The 19,797-nt window shown below is 39.1% G+C and overlaps 1 protein-coding gene across 2 annotated transcripts in view; it reads left to right on the top strand.

The window, feature by feature from the left end:
- Positions 1-3,491: 3,491 nt before the first annotated feature.
- N (neurogenic locus Notch protein) overlaps positions 3,492-19,797 on the top strand; it is a 427,418-nt gene continuing 411,112 nt past the window's right edge. Inside the window, exon 1 of one of the 2 annotated variants that reach the window (XM_076770843.1) lies at positions 3,492-3,609. In XM_076770843.1, the coding sequence (XP_076626958.1) occupies positions 3,492-3,609 (118 nt within the window). The remainder of the gene's footprint in view (positions 3,610-19,797) is intronic. The other variant, XM_076770842.1, reaches the window with a different exon arrangement.

Raw genomic sequence — 19,797 nt, 5'->3', positions numbered from 1 at the left:
TATTCATTTTTATACTTTTTATTCCTTTTCGTTCCGATTACGAAATTAGCGATGGAGTCTGTTTCTGTAAAGGTACAGTGCCGGACAAAATGACAGGACGTTTGATATTTTTTAATGTTTCGCGTAATATAATTGAATATGTGCACATTTTAGACACTGTGTATATTCGTAATGTCCTTAGAGGTGAGCATAATTAACACTTTTACTGCCACGTCACCCACATATGAGTGACACGAGTTTTCACCAAGGAGTTAAAAAAATTAATTCTCTAGCTTAGACGTTAAAGAAAATAAAGCTAGGTTGGGCCCTTCAATTTTAATAAGTTTGTGAAAATAAATTCCATGAGAAATTCTTGGTATGCTAGTTTCCAATTGTCTAAGAACAAAAATTTAATTTCCTTTTAATTTGAGAAGTTTGATCTGGCAGTCAACGTGTTAATATCAAGTCTGTATCTCATGCACAAAGAAAGTTAAGGAAAATAATGTAAAAATGTATTGGTTTTCGTCGGACAAAATGATAGGTCGTTACAACAGAAATGCAATTAATTAAAGAAATATTTCATTCAACGGTATATTATGCAATTATACAATCTTATATTAGAAATGAACATCGATCTGCGCATGGACAGTTATCCATATCTTTATTTATAATAAAATCTGTTGGACAAATCGAAATGATTTCTTTATAATTCTTCTTGTATTTTTGACATTATTTTTCAGTAAGTAAACAAAGTCGCAGTAAAATTTAAAAATTGTACATTGTACGATTAGTACTACTGAAAGAGGAAAAACATGTTTATTCGCGAATGTAGATCAGAATTAATAAAAGAAGTATTCTTTGATTATTTATTAGTGTCAGAATATAAGGTTTCACCAATTTTCTAATCTTATCTAACAGTAAACGACGTTTTCGTCTATTTTTATTGCTAAATGCAAAGAAACGTATTCCAACGCCATTTTGAAAAAAATGGGGACCACGAGAAACAATAAATTCGATAAATACAATTTTTTATCTAATTCTTCTTGAATCTACCTTCCAGTTATTAAGTTACTTAAATGTTGGCAAAAATAATAGTTTTAATTTGTAAAAAAAATATCAGAAGAATAAGGCGCACAAGGGAGAAATTCGTATTTCTGTTTATTTTATAATTATAAAACAATAATAACACATTACATCTGTCGATTAATATCGGAATCCATTATCAATTTTTTCTGCAATTTCTTAACAGTTTTCACCCATACTCTTTAAAATGGCGTTTTAAATAATTGTTCGAATTTCAATTCGTATTATTAAAATTCTCTCCTTTATCAGTTAAGTGAGCACGCGATTCGAATTGCAAGCAATAATTACATGTTCCAGTAGAATAATGCTGCAATATACACTGCAAAGACAGTGAAAACATTTTTCAGTTCTAAAAATATGACAGTTTTGAAGAAGCCAGCCCGCTCTCCCGATCTTAATATAATTGAAAATACCTGAGCAGATCTGTCAAGATATGTATGTCAAAGATGTCAAAGAATTGAGAGACAGTATTATTAAAGATTGAAGACTTAAACCAAAAACAGAAACGTATTAAAAAATTGTACAAATCAATTCCTGAGCGTTCATTAAACGTCGTTCAACAAAAAGGTAATGTCACTAAATATTAATATACCGTCGAGTGAAATGTCTCTTTAATTAATTGCATTAATACATTTTTATATTATTTTCCTTTACTTCCTTTGTGCATGAGATACAAACGTGACATTAATTATGCTCATCTCTAAGGACATTACTAATATATAGTGTCTAAAATGTACACATATTTAATTATATCACGCGAAACATTAAAAAATATCCAACGTCCTATCATTTTGTCCGGCATTTTAGAAACATCTTACGTTTATTTTTACATTTTTTATTTCTTTACGTTTCGATTACGAAATTAGCGATGGAGTCGGTGAAATAGAACGCCATCGTGGTTAGAATCGTGATATTTTGCTCGAAAACGCATCGCTCGCAGATGTTTGCGGTTCGATGATAGGGTTAACAGTTTCATTAATAAAAACTAACGACCGTCGAGAGCGTTTACAGTTCCCGGCGAGTATCTTGCGTGCTCGGGACACAAAAGGGAAAGCAATTCGTAAGGCTTCGTCTGTTGAATGGACTCAAGAGAGGGCACCGAATTATAATTCCGCATTTGTATTCGTTAAGGCAGCAGCCGCGCCTGGCGGCGGCTATACTGGCGATGAATTTCGCGTTACACGCAATCAACCGCTGGAAGGTTAATTAATGATCAGACATGCTCCGCCAGTGCTCGACGATGTTCATACGCATCGGCGTCTTGGCACTTTATAACTGACCACGTTCCGTTGCGTTCCGTCACGCGCGACGGCGTTAGATTTCAGTTGAACGGAGATTCGGCTCGAATTCGCGAAACAAAGCAAAGGAAACGGCGGTCGTCCGCTCGAAAATCGTGGTCCGTTCGGTTGCGAGGTGTTACGCGTGTGTATGACTTAACTAACAACCTTAACAGCGATGTAATCACCGCTGGATGATCCGTTCACACGCAGTACGGCATAGTGGAAAGTAGGAATTAATTAAAAGTATCTATAGCGTTCGCTGTAATTAATTGTTACGGATGCATGACTAATATGCAACTAAGTTATCGATCTTGCGGAATTGATAACGCTTCGGTGAACGTGTATGGTATAATTTCTACATCGATCGAAGCGTGTTCTGTTTCTTTTGATACTTAATATTTCTGTGCGTCGAGAAAATTAATACAAGTGCGAAAGAATTATGTTCAGTGAATAGAATGATAAAAAGACGATAATACAGTTTTTATGTTACTGTTAAGAAATAGAAAATAAAGGACGAATCGAAAATGAACCAGATCACAACAGATGGCGGGCCAATCGCGGTTGTATATAAATAAAAAGCCTCTTTACTGTCTTCTTATTTAGCGTAATATTATTAAATTTTATAACACGCATTAACTTTTATTTGAAACGTAATCGATGCTCCCGATCGAAAGAAATTAAGCGTCGTTCGATTTTGCGTATATGATTTGTTGAAAAAAAACGTTTAAATTCGCCATTCAAAACGTTCTGTCGTCAAAAGTATATCAAATGCGTGCTACGGTCCTTTTCCTATGTAGCTGAGCTCCTATTGGTTCGCATAGTCAGCCATCCTATGGTGGCGTAGTGATACAGCCGTTGGAGGCAGGTGCGCGCGCACTGGGGAACTACTTTCAGCGCGTTAAGCGAACAATAGGGATACCAGAAGTGTTTCGGACGCGGTCGTGTTCGTATACGGTTGCCGCATGTTTTTTTCTCGTACTACCTCGCGTGAACGTGTATACACTTTTGCTGGACGGTATCGGAGGTGACATAGATTTCGGACGATGTGCGTGGTCAAGTGACGGTACGCGGATCTTATACTGAAGTGCACCGAAGTGTTGGTTCTGTCTAGTGTGTGCGCCCGGGCCCCGATGAGTGTGTGTCTACCCGATGTGTGTGGATAAAATTCACGGCATCATGTTGTTGCCACGCCGAAAATTGGATTACGCATCGATGGCGTTTCTCCTCTTGCCTCTGCTCGTACACGTATCCCTGCCCGTTGTATCCGGTGAGTCTAAAACATCCATTTTCTCGCGCGACGTTCACCACGTCCCGGAATTCTCTCTCGCGAGAATGGTTTGAAGTCGTTCGCCACATGTCGCTGCTAGGCAACAGGTCACGAAACAACGCTGAGCGCCGGCGCGTTGGACGCCTGCACGTTAACTGACGTTCGGCGTCTCCTTTGAATATTTTCTCCGTTAAATGTCGTATAAGCTATTCGAGGTCAACGCGTCGAAAGATTATTGAACGATTTCGTCCGTGCAATTGGTATTCCGGACCGATTTCGGACATCGTCGTGCTCGCCTTCAATTACTACCTGTCTCGAAAATATTGACCATTTCAGTCTTTCTGCGTTCCTCGATGCTCTACGTTCGCGTCTCGAAAAAAAAAAATTCTCCAACAATTTTTTTTGTCTTTTTCTCTGTTTCGTCGTTTGTTACGTTCGTCGAAGTGTGGGGTGCAGGGAAATATTGTTATCGGCGTAAGGATTGAAAATGTTATTCCGAGTAGAAAATTATTGTTTGCCGATGATTGTAGAGAAAGTGATTTCGTGTTTTATTTTCGTTGTACTGTTAACGTTCGCGTGCTAGGCTCGTCGAATACACGTGGTTATGTTACTGTCACAGTGGTGCTCAATTTCGATATTGTCGATAAGCGCGTGCGTTAAAGTTGGCAGTCCCTGAGGGACAGGTGCCCAACCCCGCTTTCCAGGAAACGAGCCGTTCTTCCCTCGTGCGCACGTAAACATCCGAACCAACATTTCGCGTTCCCGTTTCGTCTCAACTTTGCTCACAAATAATACCATAGTTTCCACCTTTCGCTCGGAAATTGTTTACATACGACTAGTTTCCGCCTTTATTCTGTTTTCGTAATGCTTGATTGTCGGTAATGGGGAAATAAGAATGACATTACTTTGAAAACATAAATTTTTAAACAAGCATTATAAATAATTTGTTTACCTGATTGAATATGATTATGCATGTTTACTCCTCGAAGGTCACAGGTTACTTCATTGATAAAACTTCCAATTTTATTCGTACCATTTGTACTTCTAAACAAGGTATATGAAATAATATTAAACGAAGGTGACTATATGTTATTTATTTATTATTTATTAGATAATTTTGAATAGTTGATAGGTTACGTACTTTTTGCAAAATAAAGCTACGCGACGTATAGAGTATATTGTGACCTTTCGAAGCACTTACGATCATGAATTTTCATTTTCACTTTTCTACAACACATAAATCTTCGTTGGCTGTGACGTAACGCTGGCTGAGACCAATGAGTACTTAGGCGGGAAGAACGTGCAGTCGGTACAAAGCAGTCGACTAAAGAAAGTTAGCAAAACTAGATAGCAGTGACGTGCAGACAAATGCAAACTTCGATCCGTAGTTGTTTAATATTATTGCGTAATAAATTCCAGCTGGCTTTAAATTAATTCGAGTCACACGATGGAGACCTTTAGGATTATTTTCCCTAGTAACATACCATTTTTTAGAGACGATAGGAAGCAGTTACGATCATTTTTCTTTCTCTTTAGTAACATTTGTTCAACCCTTTAACGCTCATATTTTTCCAAGAATGATCAGTTTTCTGTATTGGACTTGTTTTTAAGCTACATAAAAATGCGGTTTTTGTTAATTACAATGTTGTATCTAACGTATAATTTGAAGGAAAACAAGTATTGTTATCTCTTAAATCGTTAAATTAAACAAATATCGTTTTTCAAAGTAGTCAGAGTCGGGCATGAGCGTTAAGGGGTTAAAGCAAACTATAGGTTCTCGAATAATGGCGAATACACGAAATACTGTTTGACTAATATCGAACATGTATTTTTGTTAAATTATACAAACACGTTTTATTAAACATAATTTCTGTCATGCATAATCGTACAAAATATTGATTTTCCTCTCTCTGTAATGATGTAGTTATATTATTCAAAGAAGGGGAAGCAGGGACATAAATAGAATATGAACAAATTTATTCGTGTTGTTGGTACATAAAAAAAAGACCATGTTCGAAGCGTTGACAATAATGTCGTGTTGGGTGAAGGGAAAGGGATATATTCTGGAATGTTCTTGGATCGGGTCGGGTTGGCAGTCGCTTCCGAGAGCAGTCCGAGGACCTCGCCTCGAGTCTGTTACTTTGCGTCGAGATACTCTGAATGCGGCATGGCGGCAGTTCTCCAGACGCTCGCTGTTCTTACGTTCTCAGGCTTTCTCTTCTCTCTCTCCTTAGGAAACGATTCGCCCGGACTTAACGTGCTTTCACACAAAACTACGCGTCGCCTGCGCGCCGATACGAGCGTCGCGTTCATTTTCGCGCACCTAAATCCCGACTTATCTAATCCAGTGACTAATTAAAAGATTGCGGACGAATAACTCGTGAAATAAAGAATAAATAAAGAAGAAAATCTTCAAAGGTGAAAATATTACAAATCTATATATATTTAACACTAAAACTAAAGCAGTAAAAAATTCGTAATTTCTAATGAAACTCGTAAAACATTTACATTACATGAATTTTTGAAAATTTAAATTTTCTATAAGGAAATGAATAAACACTTATTTCCGTTGCATTACACATTTTTTCACATATATATCCAATTTCTTTGATGTAAATAAATACACTATAATTGTAAGTAGTTCTAGTGTTAATATACATAGTCAAAACAGAAAAAAATAGAGTGGTTAAATATGGTTAGATCTGGGGAAATTTGTATAATTAGAGAACAGAAAGTTTGATAGAATCATAATTTCTTTTGGTTAGTACTATAGATGCTCGAAATATTTTTTCGTATTCTGAGGTAGTCAAAATTTTTATTTGGACGAATGAAATTATTGTATAACTGTTCGATCGGGAATAAAGTACTCTATGTTTTTACCAAATATCTATTATTCGAATAAAATTTCAACGCACAAAGTCTATGTGCAATCTGATTATTTTCATTTAATGGTGTACCGATTTATTATACAAAACCATTTATCGAAGTTTCCTTTGACTTTTGACCGTTGGACCAATATTACCCGAGCTGGAATTCAGTCTTTCTCTATGTAGTCTCTAGAGACACTCGAAACCGCCGCGACTTAGAATCCGACGTGCGATCGACCTGCAACCGGTTCCTCGTTCCCTTTCATCGATTCAGGGGCCACACGAGCCTTCCGTGCACACGTGCATACACATGAGCGTAACTCGAGAAACGCGTGCACGATGATACTAAAGTCTGCCGAGCGTCTCTCTTGCCGTTCACTTAGAGGCAACACGTTCTCCAAGAAAGGTCACAATTTGACGATCGTTCGCACCGAGCGAACTCCGCTGGATTTCACTCGTGGAAAAATTATACGATAATTCAGTCCATCGATAGCTTTGTTTTTGCCATTAAGCAGACGATAAAACCGACTTAATCTGCCATTAAGTTTTTTCAGGAGTTATCAACCCTCGAAGTTGAGTGTTTACAAATAGAAAAATAATTTTACCATCAAAGCATGTAATTGTTTTTGAAACTATTAATTTTCTCTTTATTAGCGTTTCAACGTGTTAATTGACTTCCAAGTTTTCGTGCAACTTGCAAACTCAAAACCGGTGAAAGCCAGATTGGCGATCGTAGACTGCTCGAGTTACGCGCGATCTTGGATGGACATCGATACTTTTCTCGTGTAGTCCCGGATCATTGCGTTTTCTTCGTCAAGCGAGAGCTCGGGGCAGGACATTGAGGAAAGACGACGAGATAGGCGCGTATCTCGCGGCATCTGGGCAACTGAAAGGGCAAGATCTCTGTCTCTCCGTCGCGCACACCGACCTGGCCTATACGCCACGCGGACATTTGCATTCGCTCTTAACCTCCCCGTGTCCGTCCCCTTTCCTCCCCGTTGTTGGCGCATAGCGTAAAACCGCATAATTAAGGACCCTAGCTACCGTACGTCCATCCGTTCCTTCCGTTCTTTCGTTTCCCTCTGCCAGTTACGTCGTCCCGTTCGTACAAAGATCTGCGGCACTCCTCGGTATCGCGCAAGGATCGAGGATTGTGCCGTCAGTCAACGGCAGGACAGCACCGAGCCCTTATAAAGCACGAAAGGATCTATCCTGCGTTGGCAGTATGTAGATTCCGAGAAGCTTGACTCGGGACAGAATTTTTCCCAAAGGCTGAAAGGACAGAGAGACGCTTAGAGGGCTCACGCGACCGTCTAACGTCGCTTAGAGACGTTTCTTCGGTGTATTTTGCATCCAAAGTTGTAGCTTCGACTACTGTGCGTTCGCGAGAAGTTGACCAGCTGGTCTGATTGGCCCGCTAGCTCCACGCGCCCATTGGTCGAAACGACGAGAGCGGGGGTGGACGGAGCAAACTTGACGCGGACGCGGGATTTTCAAACTGAACTGTTAATCGGAATAAATTCTCGACCCTGCAGGATTCTAGTCACCTTAATTGCTCGTAGTTTTACTGCGTTCTGTCGTGCCCTCGGGCGCATTCTTGGCGCGACTTCGTCAGCTCGCGGCGAGGGAAGCTTTTATTTCAGCCTCCTCTCCGTGTTCTCACAAGTATTAAGCGTTCGTTCCCTCCGAAGCGTAAGACGCGCTTTAATTCGTTATCGCCACGCGAGAAACACGCGAAACTGTTGCGACCCAGGCGGAAAAAAGTGACGCGTTGTTTTCACGGGCGAGAAGACCACCGTGGAGCGGCTACGTCGCAACGTGGAAATGGTTTCGCGTTGGTCGGATTCGAATCTTGCCTAATTCGATCGTTTCCCGCGGTACGAGCACGGATAAAGAGCCAGTTCACACCGAACGTTTAATGCTCTCGCTCGAGTACGCTTGAAAAACATTTAACTGCGCCATTGCGGACCAGAGATGGGAACAAGTTACGTAAAAATGTCGAATTAAGAGATATTTTTGAATTTTTTATTCGATACTCTTTGAATAAAAATTAAAATTTGAATTATAGTCTCGTATCTCGTAGAGTCTCATCTTTTTTCCCTAATTTTGTCTGTGAGACGATGGTCATTGATGAAATGGAAGGTTTGTAGTTAGTTGTCCCAACCCCTAAATATTTTATAGTTTTATAGTTTCTTGAATATTTAAATTTCCCATAAATGCATACACATCCTCTGTCTGCTTATCACAGACTTCTACAGAATAGCGAAAATTGTGAAAAAATAAAATGAAATTACTCGTTAACTATTAGCGACACTTCTTCACTCAGAATTTGATATTCTTCCATACTTTCGTATAAAAATTATAATATTCCATTTAAAAAAACAAAGCTGACCTTCAAACAAATGCACTGTATAGTGTACCCCCTTCAAACTATGCAATCTTTCCATTCAAAATGTTGTTGAGCCTACTTTGGAAGTTATAGAAATGCATAAGTTGTATGAACCACTCTGTATAAGTAATCGAAGTGTCTTATATTTCTATCCACTACGTCTTCACCGATAAAAAAAACCAAATGCACTGCATAGTGTAGCCCCTTTAAACTATACAATTTTTGCATTCAAAATATTGTTGAGCCTACTTTGGAAGTTATAGAAGTGCACAAGTTGCACGAACCACTTTGTATAAGTAATGGAAGTGTCTTATATTTCTATCCACTATGTCTTCACCTATAAAAAAGACCAAATGCACTGCATAGTGTAACCCCTTCAAACTATGCAATTTTTCCATTCAAAATTTTGTTGAGCCTACTTTGGAAGTTATAGAAGTGCACGAGTTGCATAAACCACTCTGTATGAGTAATCGAAGTGTCTTATATTTCTACTACGCCATCACCTATAAAAAAAACCAAATGCACTGCACAGTGTTGGCCCTTCAAACTATGCAATCTTTCCATTCAAAATGTTGTTGAGCCTACTTTGGAAGTTATAGAAGTGCACAAGTTGCATGAACCACTCTGTATGAGTAATCGAAGTGTCTTATATTTCTATCCACTACGCCATCACCTATAAAAAAAACCAAATGCACTGCACAGTGTTGGCCCTTCAAACTATGCAATCTTTCCATTCAAAATGTTGTTGAGCCTACTTTGGAAGTTATAGAAGTGCACAAGTTGCACGAACCACCCTGTATAAGTATTTCTTATACTTTTGCTTATCAAGTGCACTTTCGCGTTTTTTTGAAAATTGAAACTTCCTGTGAATGCATAAATATCCGCAGTCTACTCATTATTAATCGATGGGTTTGAAATTTATGCAATAGTAGGTTAACAGAATCGAAGCAAACCTTGATACGGTTGCTGTACGCGTTACTATCGTCCGGTGTAAACTAAATCAGAGATTCTTGTTATTCGTTCATCGATACGCGCCGTTTTTCCCAAGCAACGTTGAAGATATGCGAGAGAGACCTGTTCTACCTTAGGTCAATGCGATCGTATCTATTAATCATTCGATTCTTTCCCTCTGTCTCTCTCTTTCTCCGCGAACATAAGAGCGTGTACACAGTCACTCCTTTGCCTGATAAATGGCAATGAGCGCCGCGGTAAAGCAAATGCTTTACACGCAGCTAATCGCTGACTAACTAATAACTTTTCCCCCTTCCGACGAACGGTCATGGGAACCTGGGCGTTTCGAACTCGTCGAGTTTCCCTGTTTTCGGAAATCCAGCTGCTCCTGTTCCTTTCTTCTAAATATTAAGTTGGCTTTGCATGGATCCCCAACGAAGAAACCTGAAAATAGATTCTATTTTATGATATAACCACCTTGTAATATTTATGGAATTAAATAAAAGCTAATTTAAACGAAATATTATCTAATTTTCAGGTTTGAAATTAAATACTGTTTGTATGAACGACGATCAAGAGAAAGATGATTAAAATCGCAGATTGTTCAGTTTAAAATTTGTTTAAAATCGCTCTAGATTCGATATAGAGAATACTCATATTCGTTATTGAATGTAATCCATCGGGACGCGTGTAGTTGAGCTATTAATTCGAATTATCGTTTTCTCCGTTCCTTCTGTTCGAGGACGTTTAAAGTTTTCTGCGTCGTTCCAAGATTTTATATGCAAGATATTTTATTCGGTTAGGAGTTGGCATTTACGGACCGTCTGGCGTCGTCGTCGTTGGTTAATAGCGCGATGAAATATATCTGCCATCCGGTTTGTTTCAAGCGTCTCGGTGCCCCCGACAGATGGACTTTTACAACCATCCGGTCTTTTTTATAATATCTTGTTAATACTGGCTGACTAATTTCGAGCGGGACGAAATTTACAACATTCCTCGCGACGTTGTTATATCTTGTTCGTGGCCGGAAAGTATGTATTCCGACGAAAATGGCGGTTTACGATTGGCTGTACATTAGGGTTGGGATCAGAGTAGAATTTTATTCGAGCAATAGATTACGTTTATCCAATCGGACAATTAAGCTTCCACCTGTTCGTCGCTGAAATATTTCATTCTATAATCGAATTTTTAATCGTTATTTAACTATCTAGAATAAAGTATGCGAAAGAGAAACGAGCATAAAAGGGAAGAAAAATTTGTATACGAATGTAAACAAAATTTATGTATTTATAAAAAACTAAATTTTCGTACACGCATATTAAATCGAGGGAATACATCAAATTTAGTGAAAATGAACACGATCGCCGGGATATTCTCCATTGTTAACGACTTTCCGCCATCTTCGGGGCATTATGTGAATTTTATCGCGGTAGAAACTTGACGATTTCAAAGTAATAAAGCCATCGATGTGTTTTCGAACACCGTCGATATCCTCGAAGTATGCCATAAACGTGTATGAGTCGGTCAAGTAATGTCGAAGCGACCGGAACAGGTGGTAATCAGACGAGTCCAAGTCTGGAGAATATACCGCGTATGGAAGAAGTTCTCAGTCCAAGATGATGTCCTTCTTCGTCAGAGAAACGCGTTGTCACGAGACGGTATGATCTGGTGGTTTCCTTGAACAGCAAACGGTCTCTTTCGCTCCAATTCGTCCCTGAAATTCATCGATTGGCATCGATAACTGTTCTAACTATTTCGCTTGGTACGAGTACCTCGTATCAGACGCTTTCCATATTTCATCAGATGCAAGTAAAACTTCTTTTGCTCGGATATTAGGTCTACTCGCGTTCCTCCGTGTTTATAATTACCGTGAAGAATCCATCTTCTCGTGGTAGTGTTTTCAAGGAACATCAAATTAATCACAGTACGATTTACAGACGATCGTTTATTGGTATTTCTCGTTTCAACGCTGGTCTCGTTTACAGGCTTCCAGATAAGCGGAATATTTCACAATTAGCGTCGTGGAACGGTGCTTTGATTAATTTTTCACGCAGTCAACGAAGCTTGCGTTTGAAAGGAAGAACCCCTTCGCAGACACGCTCGTTGGTTCGTATTACATGCTCGCGCGACGGAACAATCGAAAGCCACACTTACGAGACTAACGTTCCATTAAACGAACTGTTTAATTTTTTCAGTAGTGCGTCGTTAAGCGTTACGAAACATAACGATATAATTTTTGTAACATTTTGTTACGTTACCGGCGTAACAAAATAATCTTTAAACTTGTTAAATTTATATCTACTCCGAAATATCAACAGGAAATTAACAGCTACAGTAATGATTCCTAAAATGAACATAGCTCCAGGATTGAGCTGTTCATCTTAAGGTAAAATTCGACACTAGCAGATGTTTGTACATATACAGTCGTATCGTCTTTCAAATGTCGTTTTTCACGTTTCTCTCATGTTCAGTTTACGAATCACGGTGTTCATTCTAAGAGTTATCTATATTCTTTTCGTTTTCCTTAGAATATACTTAACGCGATGCATCACGATTTCACGATTCACGTTTCACTGGCTCCAATGTTCAATTATGAATCACGTCTGGTGTTCATTTTAAGAATCATCTACCTTTTTTATCCCCAATTTCGTACAGTAAAAGAAGAACAAATAAGTTTTCGCTTTCCTTAAAAGATACTTAACGCGATGCATCACGATTTCACGATTTACGTTTCACTGGCCCCTAATGTTCAATTTACGAATCACGTCTGGTGTTCATTTTAAGAATCATCTATCTTTTTTATCCCCAATTTCGTACAGTAAAAGAAGAGTAAATAAGAAGATATTTTGCAATTCAATCAATTAACGCGAGAGCAAAGTTGATCAAGGACCAAATCAAGGCCGTTGAACGTAGGTGAATCACAGTTCGCTTCCGTGTTTGCGGTTATTGCGACCCCGACGGGCAGAGAAAATTTTCCGGAAGTTACGTCAGGCCCTTCTCGAGCGGTTCGTCGCTCGTTGTCGCTCCTCTCCTTAAGTTCTAGCGCATAACAGGGAAGGATTCGCGTTGGATACAGAGTCTTTCGCAATTTGTAAGTGAGAAACGGCGTTCTTACCGAGTCCCAGCGCGCGGTGCGAACCTCGGTTGAACTTCTTCGTGGGTGCACACCGATCGTCGCACGCGCGTCTCTGTGTGCACGTATTACGTTCCCTGTGTTTGTGTCGGTTTGCACGTGCAGTCTGCGCAGATTCGTTTGCGTGCGCGGCTGTCGTGGCGGCAGACGCCGCGCGTCGAGTTATCAACCACCTTCGCTCCCACAAACTGGTCGCTCGCGATCCTCGCGAATGATAACGCATTGCTTCGCGCGTTGTCCCGCGCTTTCACGTTGATTGGCCGTGACTTCGCTCTAATTGGGCCCCGCGAGAACCGACCGAGAGATAATCCATTTAGTATTCGCTACCTCCAATTTACCGAATCGGTTATTGAACACCGTCCTGCTCAAACATCTTCTTTTACCAGCTTTTTTGCATTTGTGTAATTCGCGTTGCAATTATATCTTTTTAACTATTATTCCAACGATCGAAACAAACGTCTTGCGAATACACTTTATCTTAAACTTTACACGAAAAAATCAATCGTGCATCAAATTATTTTTCTCAGTAATCGCGAGATTTTTTAATAGTGGAATATTTTAAGGAAGCTGCGTTATAATTTTCTCGTTTCTGAAAAAACGCCTGACTTGCCGCGAAATTACTAACACAGTGTATCATTACATTCATATTTGTGATGGATTTTGCGATTAGAAAGGTTATTGATTAGGTAACTCGAAGCTAGTTCTTCGGTCAGTAAAATGGCCTGCTTCGATGGTATTCCACTCTCGTGGAATACCAATTGTACGAGTACTCGGTATGATTAGCGGACCATGCAATTTTAATAAAAATACTATACTTTTAATATAAAATATCCTCCTTGATGCAAAGTTTGTTGTCCCAAGACGCTTAGCATCTTAATTCCAAATAATTGTTTCTAATATACATTTAACTTTTATCGTTTAATCGAGAAGCATGCGGTAACTAAAGCGGCGCAGAAGCAACGCCGCACGATAATTATAAACTATTCCGCGATACACGAATACGGTTACGTTCCGTAATTCTAGCCAAGCAAGGAATCGTAAGAACGAATTAAATTATCTACGGTAATTACCGCGGCTCGAATTCATTACTCTCCTTGTTAACTAGATATAATCGTTGCTGGTAAGATTGCTCCGTACACGGATCACACTTTGCTTTTCCGGGAAACACGATCCCTCTCCGGGTTGGGGCTTTTCGTCGCTCGTGTACGCCAGACGCTCAACGAAAACGTGACTTTCTCGTCTAAAATCCACATTCATGCACACACAGCGGCATTGTGTAATGGTCCTTGAATCAACAGCCACCAAGCAGCTGGTCGACGGTCTCCCACGCCCTGGCACCCAAACGGCACGAGTCCTTGCAGGATTCCCAGGACTTACCACGCTTGTGTCGAAGCAATTTGTTCGTGACTTTTTATCCGGTTTTATCATTCTGATTGCAATCGTTAGAAGTGAAACTTATTTCTCCATTGTGTTCGTGTTCCCCTGGTGGCTTCCCGTCTTTCTTTACGGGTTTTCGGAACGGTGCTTCCCTATAGAACGATTCATCGCGAGAAATTATAATTTCGAATCATTTCATTCTGGAAATATGTGGCGCGCTTTTGCCAGATGGGACTCATATTCATCGGTAAAAGGCTCTCTCAACAGGTCCTGTCCTGAGTGTTTCTTTCTATGTCTTTCGTCGTTTTACAAGACAGTCTTGATTATTTTCAATTCCAAGGCAAGAAAAAGCAACGGAAAAAGTCGCTCATCTGCATCCAGCCTTAGACGTTGTCAGTCGATCGCTTGCGAGAGAGACAAGAGCGTGGCCCTCTGGCGGCGAGCACGGGAGGCAACGTCACATGTTTCCCCATGGCCCCGTAACGATCGGGCGATTCGCGAAAGAAATTGCAAGATCTTAAATTCAATTTCAAACAATAAATTTCTGCCGGCGAATCAATTTTATGCGAGATCCGCTACCCGCTGCGCCTGCAGTACATCCATACACCGAATCCCTCGTAATAATGGCTTTCGGAGTGCGCTTCGAAGGTAAAGAAAATCCCGCAAACGGTTTCGAGCCACTCCATCTTGTTTTTCCGGTAATAATCGCGCGCGACGCTCATCAATCATCACGACCACTCGTGCGTTCCCTACCAAGCACGGAGGAACTAACCAACGGTCGAGAACGTCGATTTTAGGTCGTTCCTTGTCATTTTCCACGCTACGGTTCCCGGTCGTGTCTTCCTCTCCGTTGTTCTTTGCTTCTCGCGATCGCACTCGCGGCCAACCTTTTCAGTTTTCCTATCGACGATCTCGCGTGTAATTACATTGATAGGAGCACGTTACGCCATTTGATCGCAACTGTGCTCGTCGACGCGTCGAACCGTGTAAACGCGCGCCGTTGTGTGTTCAGTGTTCACGTTACGGAAAGTATTTGCATGTCGAACGGGGGAGAACAATTGTACCGCGAAAACGTGGTTAGCGTTTCGAAAGATAGGAAAGGGTATAGCCGAATAAGGGGGTCAAATGTGCCCCCAAACCGAATTGAACGAATGATGGGTCATTCGATAGCTTATCCAAAAAAAACCATGTGTGCAAATTTTTAACTTGAAATCTCGACCGTGGGGGTAGTAATGGGGTGAAAACGAAAATCATGTTTTTGAACAATTTCTCTTAACCTATTGAGTAAAAAAATGCAAAAAAATTCAGAGACACTTCGGGTACTGGGATATATATTTTGGGAGATTTTCAGATTTTTTGATCGAAGAACCAGGTAGTAAAAAATAAAAAACCGCAAAAAATGCCGAAAAATGCCAATTACGTATTGAAGGAGGCCCGGAACTACTTTTATACTTTTACAGTAAACACGTATTGCTATTACTATTATTCTCAATTTTTTTCAGATTTTTCATTCTGGTGCGCCGCAGTGAAAAAAAATAAAAACCGATTTTTTCCTCATTTTCTGCGTATTAGAGTAACTTACACGTTGAATTTTTATGCATTCTTCAATATGCGAGTGTTTTGTACACTGTTTAATGTTTCTACACTAAGCAAAATTACATAACAATTGAAAGAAATAAAATAAACCAACCGTTGAGCGCAATATATCCTAAAAAATCAACGATGTTTTCAACAGGGTCGTTGGCGCAGCGTTAGAGTGTCCGACTGTGGAACCGCTGGTAGTTTTTTTACCGTAGGTTCGAGTCTCTCTTTGGGACTTAGAATTTTTTTTTATTCGTTATTTTTTTTTCCAAATTCTAACTATATAACAATGGTTTATATTTATTTATAAATATTCTAAAGGCATTTTACAAATATTTTAACCTGAAATATGTATAAATATAATTTTGGAGCGTCTTTGCGTCCTTATTTTTTTTGTCAACCACGATTATTGTTTAACATCTCTTAAACTGAACTTAATGTGAAATGTTAGTTTTCAAATCTCTTACCTTTGACTATTGTGAATGGATTAGAACAGAAGATTCTATACTGGCTTACTATTACTTCTTCTCCCCCTTCGATCAAGCAGATCTTTCCTTTTTTTTCTCTTTCTTTGATAAATATGAATGTTTGCTACAGAGTAACTTGCTAAAGAGTGACTAATAACGAAAAATAATCTTACGAAAAAAACGATTCCTAATAACTACAATGTACCAGAAAACTGTCATAAACCGAATTCTCAAATCACTTTGGATTTTAACAGTATATTAAATATTGCTATAGTTTAACAATATGTATCCTTAATTTTTTTGAAGTTATTTTTAAATGATGTGGAGATAAGAAAATCATCCTATGCAAAAATCGCTCCAAAATTATATTTATACATATTTCAGGTTAAAATATTTGTAAAATGCCTTTAGAATATTTATAAATAAATATAAACCATTGTTATATAGTTAGAATTTGGGAAAAAAAATAACGAATAAAAAAAAATTCTAAGTCCCAAAGAGAGACTCGAACCTACGGTAAAAAAACTACCAGCGGTTCCACAGTCGGACACTCTAACGCTGCGCCAACGACCCTGTTGAAAACATCGTTGATTTTTTAGGATATATTGCGCTCAACGGTTGGTTTATTTTATTTCTTTCAATTGTTATGTAATTTTGCTTAGTGTAGAAACATTAAACAGTGTACAAAACACTCGCATATTGAAGAATGCATAAAAATTCAACGTGTAAGTTACTCTAATACGCAGAAAATGAGGAAAAAATCGGTTTTTATTTTTTTTCACTGCGGCGCACCAGAATGAAAAATCTGAAAAAAATTGAGAATAATAGTAATAGCAATACGTGTTTACTGTAAAAGTATAAAAGTAGTTCCGGGCCTCCTTCAATACGTAATTGGCATTTTTCGGCATTTTTTGCGGTTTTTTATTTTTTACTACCTGGTTCTTCGATCAAAAAATCTGAAAATCTCCCAAAATATGTATCCCAGTACCCGAAGTGTCTCTGAATTTTTTTGCATTTTTTTACTCAATAGGTTAAGAGAAATTGTTCAAAAACATGATTTTCGTTTTCACCCCATTACTACCCCCACGGTCGAGATTTCAAGTTAAAAATTTGCACACATGGTTTTTTTTGGATAAGCTATCGAATGACCCATCATTCGTTCAATTCGGTTTGGGGGCACATTTGACCCCCTTATTCGGCTATACCCTTTATAAAATTGTTTCTTATTTGCTGTTATATTTTTTGTACGCCAGAAATTTATTAATTCGTTTTATTCGAATGTTCAGTTTCGTTGTTCATTTACCTTCTCGCGAGAAAAGAAAGCAGGACGTTCTTTGTTGCTTCTCGTTAAGTGCCGCAGAATCCTGCTACGATTTACTCGGACGCGTGTAAATCGTTTTCCCCGAATTTGCACCGGATTTCGGCATCCGTGGCAAAATTTAGCACCGTGGTGCGAACTGGTTTTCGTGGGATCAACAGTTCGTGGATTGGTCGATGTTCACATTACGCGCGGTGTGCTCGCCAATTAGAGTCGTTCGGATCGAACGTGGAAGCACATCTTTCCAATTAGCGAGGTATAATTTAATTTCTCCCAAGCTTCAGATTGGCTGACTTTTTTAAAATGGCGCCTAAGCGCTGCTTGGAATAGATTCGACCCGCCATGTTTCTTTTGTTCAAAGAGGGAAAGATTGAATTAAAAATTTTTGAGTTATAAGAATACGACTTATAAATACAACTATAAGAATACAACTTATCTTTGTATAAAATTTTAGTTGAAAAAAAGAGAGTTGTTGTTTCTCTATGGATGTACGTATGTGTTGATCCTCAATTGCTTTTTTAGTAATTTCTATTTTTCTTATAAGAATTTTTTACAATCTATCTTTGCATCAAGTTTTACTAGAAAATCTCTGACCCATCCTGAAAGAAAAGATTCTTCTATGATGGTTTTAATTGTGCACTTGTGTGTTGATTCTTAATCGCTGATTGGCGAAGCATCCATCGTCAACAGACCGTGCCATTTAGCAGATATTAATTGACTCATTGTCCCCTATTGAACATCGTCGTCTTTCAATACTACTCGAGCAAGTCAAGCTTTTTTTGTTCACTACGGTGATTTGAACCAGACATTTTAGAATGTATTCTAGAGGATATTCGAGTGTTCCTCGCAAATGAACAATCTCACAGTAAATAATAATATTCATTATTTTAGGAAATAAATTTCTAAAGTATCGAACGTTTCTACAAATATTTGAGACGCGAATGTTGGGTGTATAAAATTATCGAGCAGACTTCGTGCGGTTGGGAACAGTCGTACAATGTTATACGGCATTCGTGCGAGTTTCACCCTCCTTCTAGATCCCTGTTTGTCCGTTTTAGGTCTACGGGTACCTTTGTACCCAGTATCGATTGCCAGGTGCGTCTCCGATAGGTCCCCGAGCGTGACGGAACGCGCTGGAAAAAGAAGGGTGCTGGTGTGTTTTCAGGGTGAATAGTAGTCGAGGCTGCAAAATGCAATTGCATACCAACGGTGAAACTGTCCTCCATTATGCAGTATGGCTCGTCGCGAAAATTGGGAGAAATGGCAGCGCGGAGCAATATCAATTTTGCAAACTGTGTATTAACAGGTTACACACGCATTTAGGGCGCGCGATTACACCCGACTGTATGGAGATTTTTTTTCGAACGAACGAATTAATTTAAATCAGTGTTTCGAAACTTTTGGGTGCACCCAAACGCGTTTCACTTTTGCACGCGTATCGCGAGTACTCGGTTTCGTATAATTATGAGCAGTTAGTGCCAGTAATTCGAGTCAAACGGTGCGCAACGTTTCGAAACGCGATCGGATATTAATGGGTTTCACGCATACGAATATCCGTATTTATTTTGAGATCGAACGTTTTCTCCCTCTTTTATCCTTTTCTTGTCGATGCGTCCGTCAGGCTTTTCAGAATATAAATTGCATTATATTTAATAGAAATCAATCACATTTTTTGTTTGAAATTTTAGTAGCTAATTTTAATCGAATTACTTTGAATTTCATATTCCACTTATTTTTATTTCTTCTACTTCACCTGCGATTTAAATTGTAATATTTCATGGTAAACGACTAGAAAATAAGAATAATTGATAAAGCTTGCGCGATATTTGAATTCTTCGCTCGGTTCGCGAAATAATCGTAATCGAGAATGTTGATTGCGAGCATACGTTTTGCGCGATCGTGGTTTTTTTCACCAGAAGAAGGAAGTCGGTCGAAGGATATAATTGTCCGCCGTAATTCTCGAGAAGGAAGTAGTCGGATTCCTCGTATACGGATTCTTGAAGTTCCCGAGAGAAGTTTAAATAGTGCATTTTTTCACCGGCGGATGCAGGATGCGGGCTACGCCATTTTCATACGTCAGTGTTTCAGTGCATACCATCGTTCTC

Source organism: Colletes latitarsis, chromosome 8, assembly GCF_051014445.1.
Source record: "Colletes latitarsis isolate SP2378_abdomen chromosome 8, iyColLati1, whole genome shotgun sequence".
Classification (NCBI taxonomy): domain Eukaryota; kingdom Metazoa; phylum Arthropoda; class Insecta; order Hymenoptera; family Colletidae; genus Colletes; species Colletes latitarsis.
Note: the sequence above shows the minus strand (reverse complement) of the source record. Positions and strands in the feature narration are given on the sequence as shown.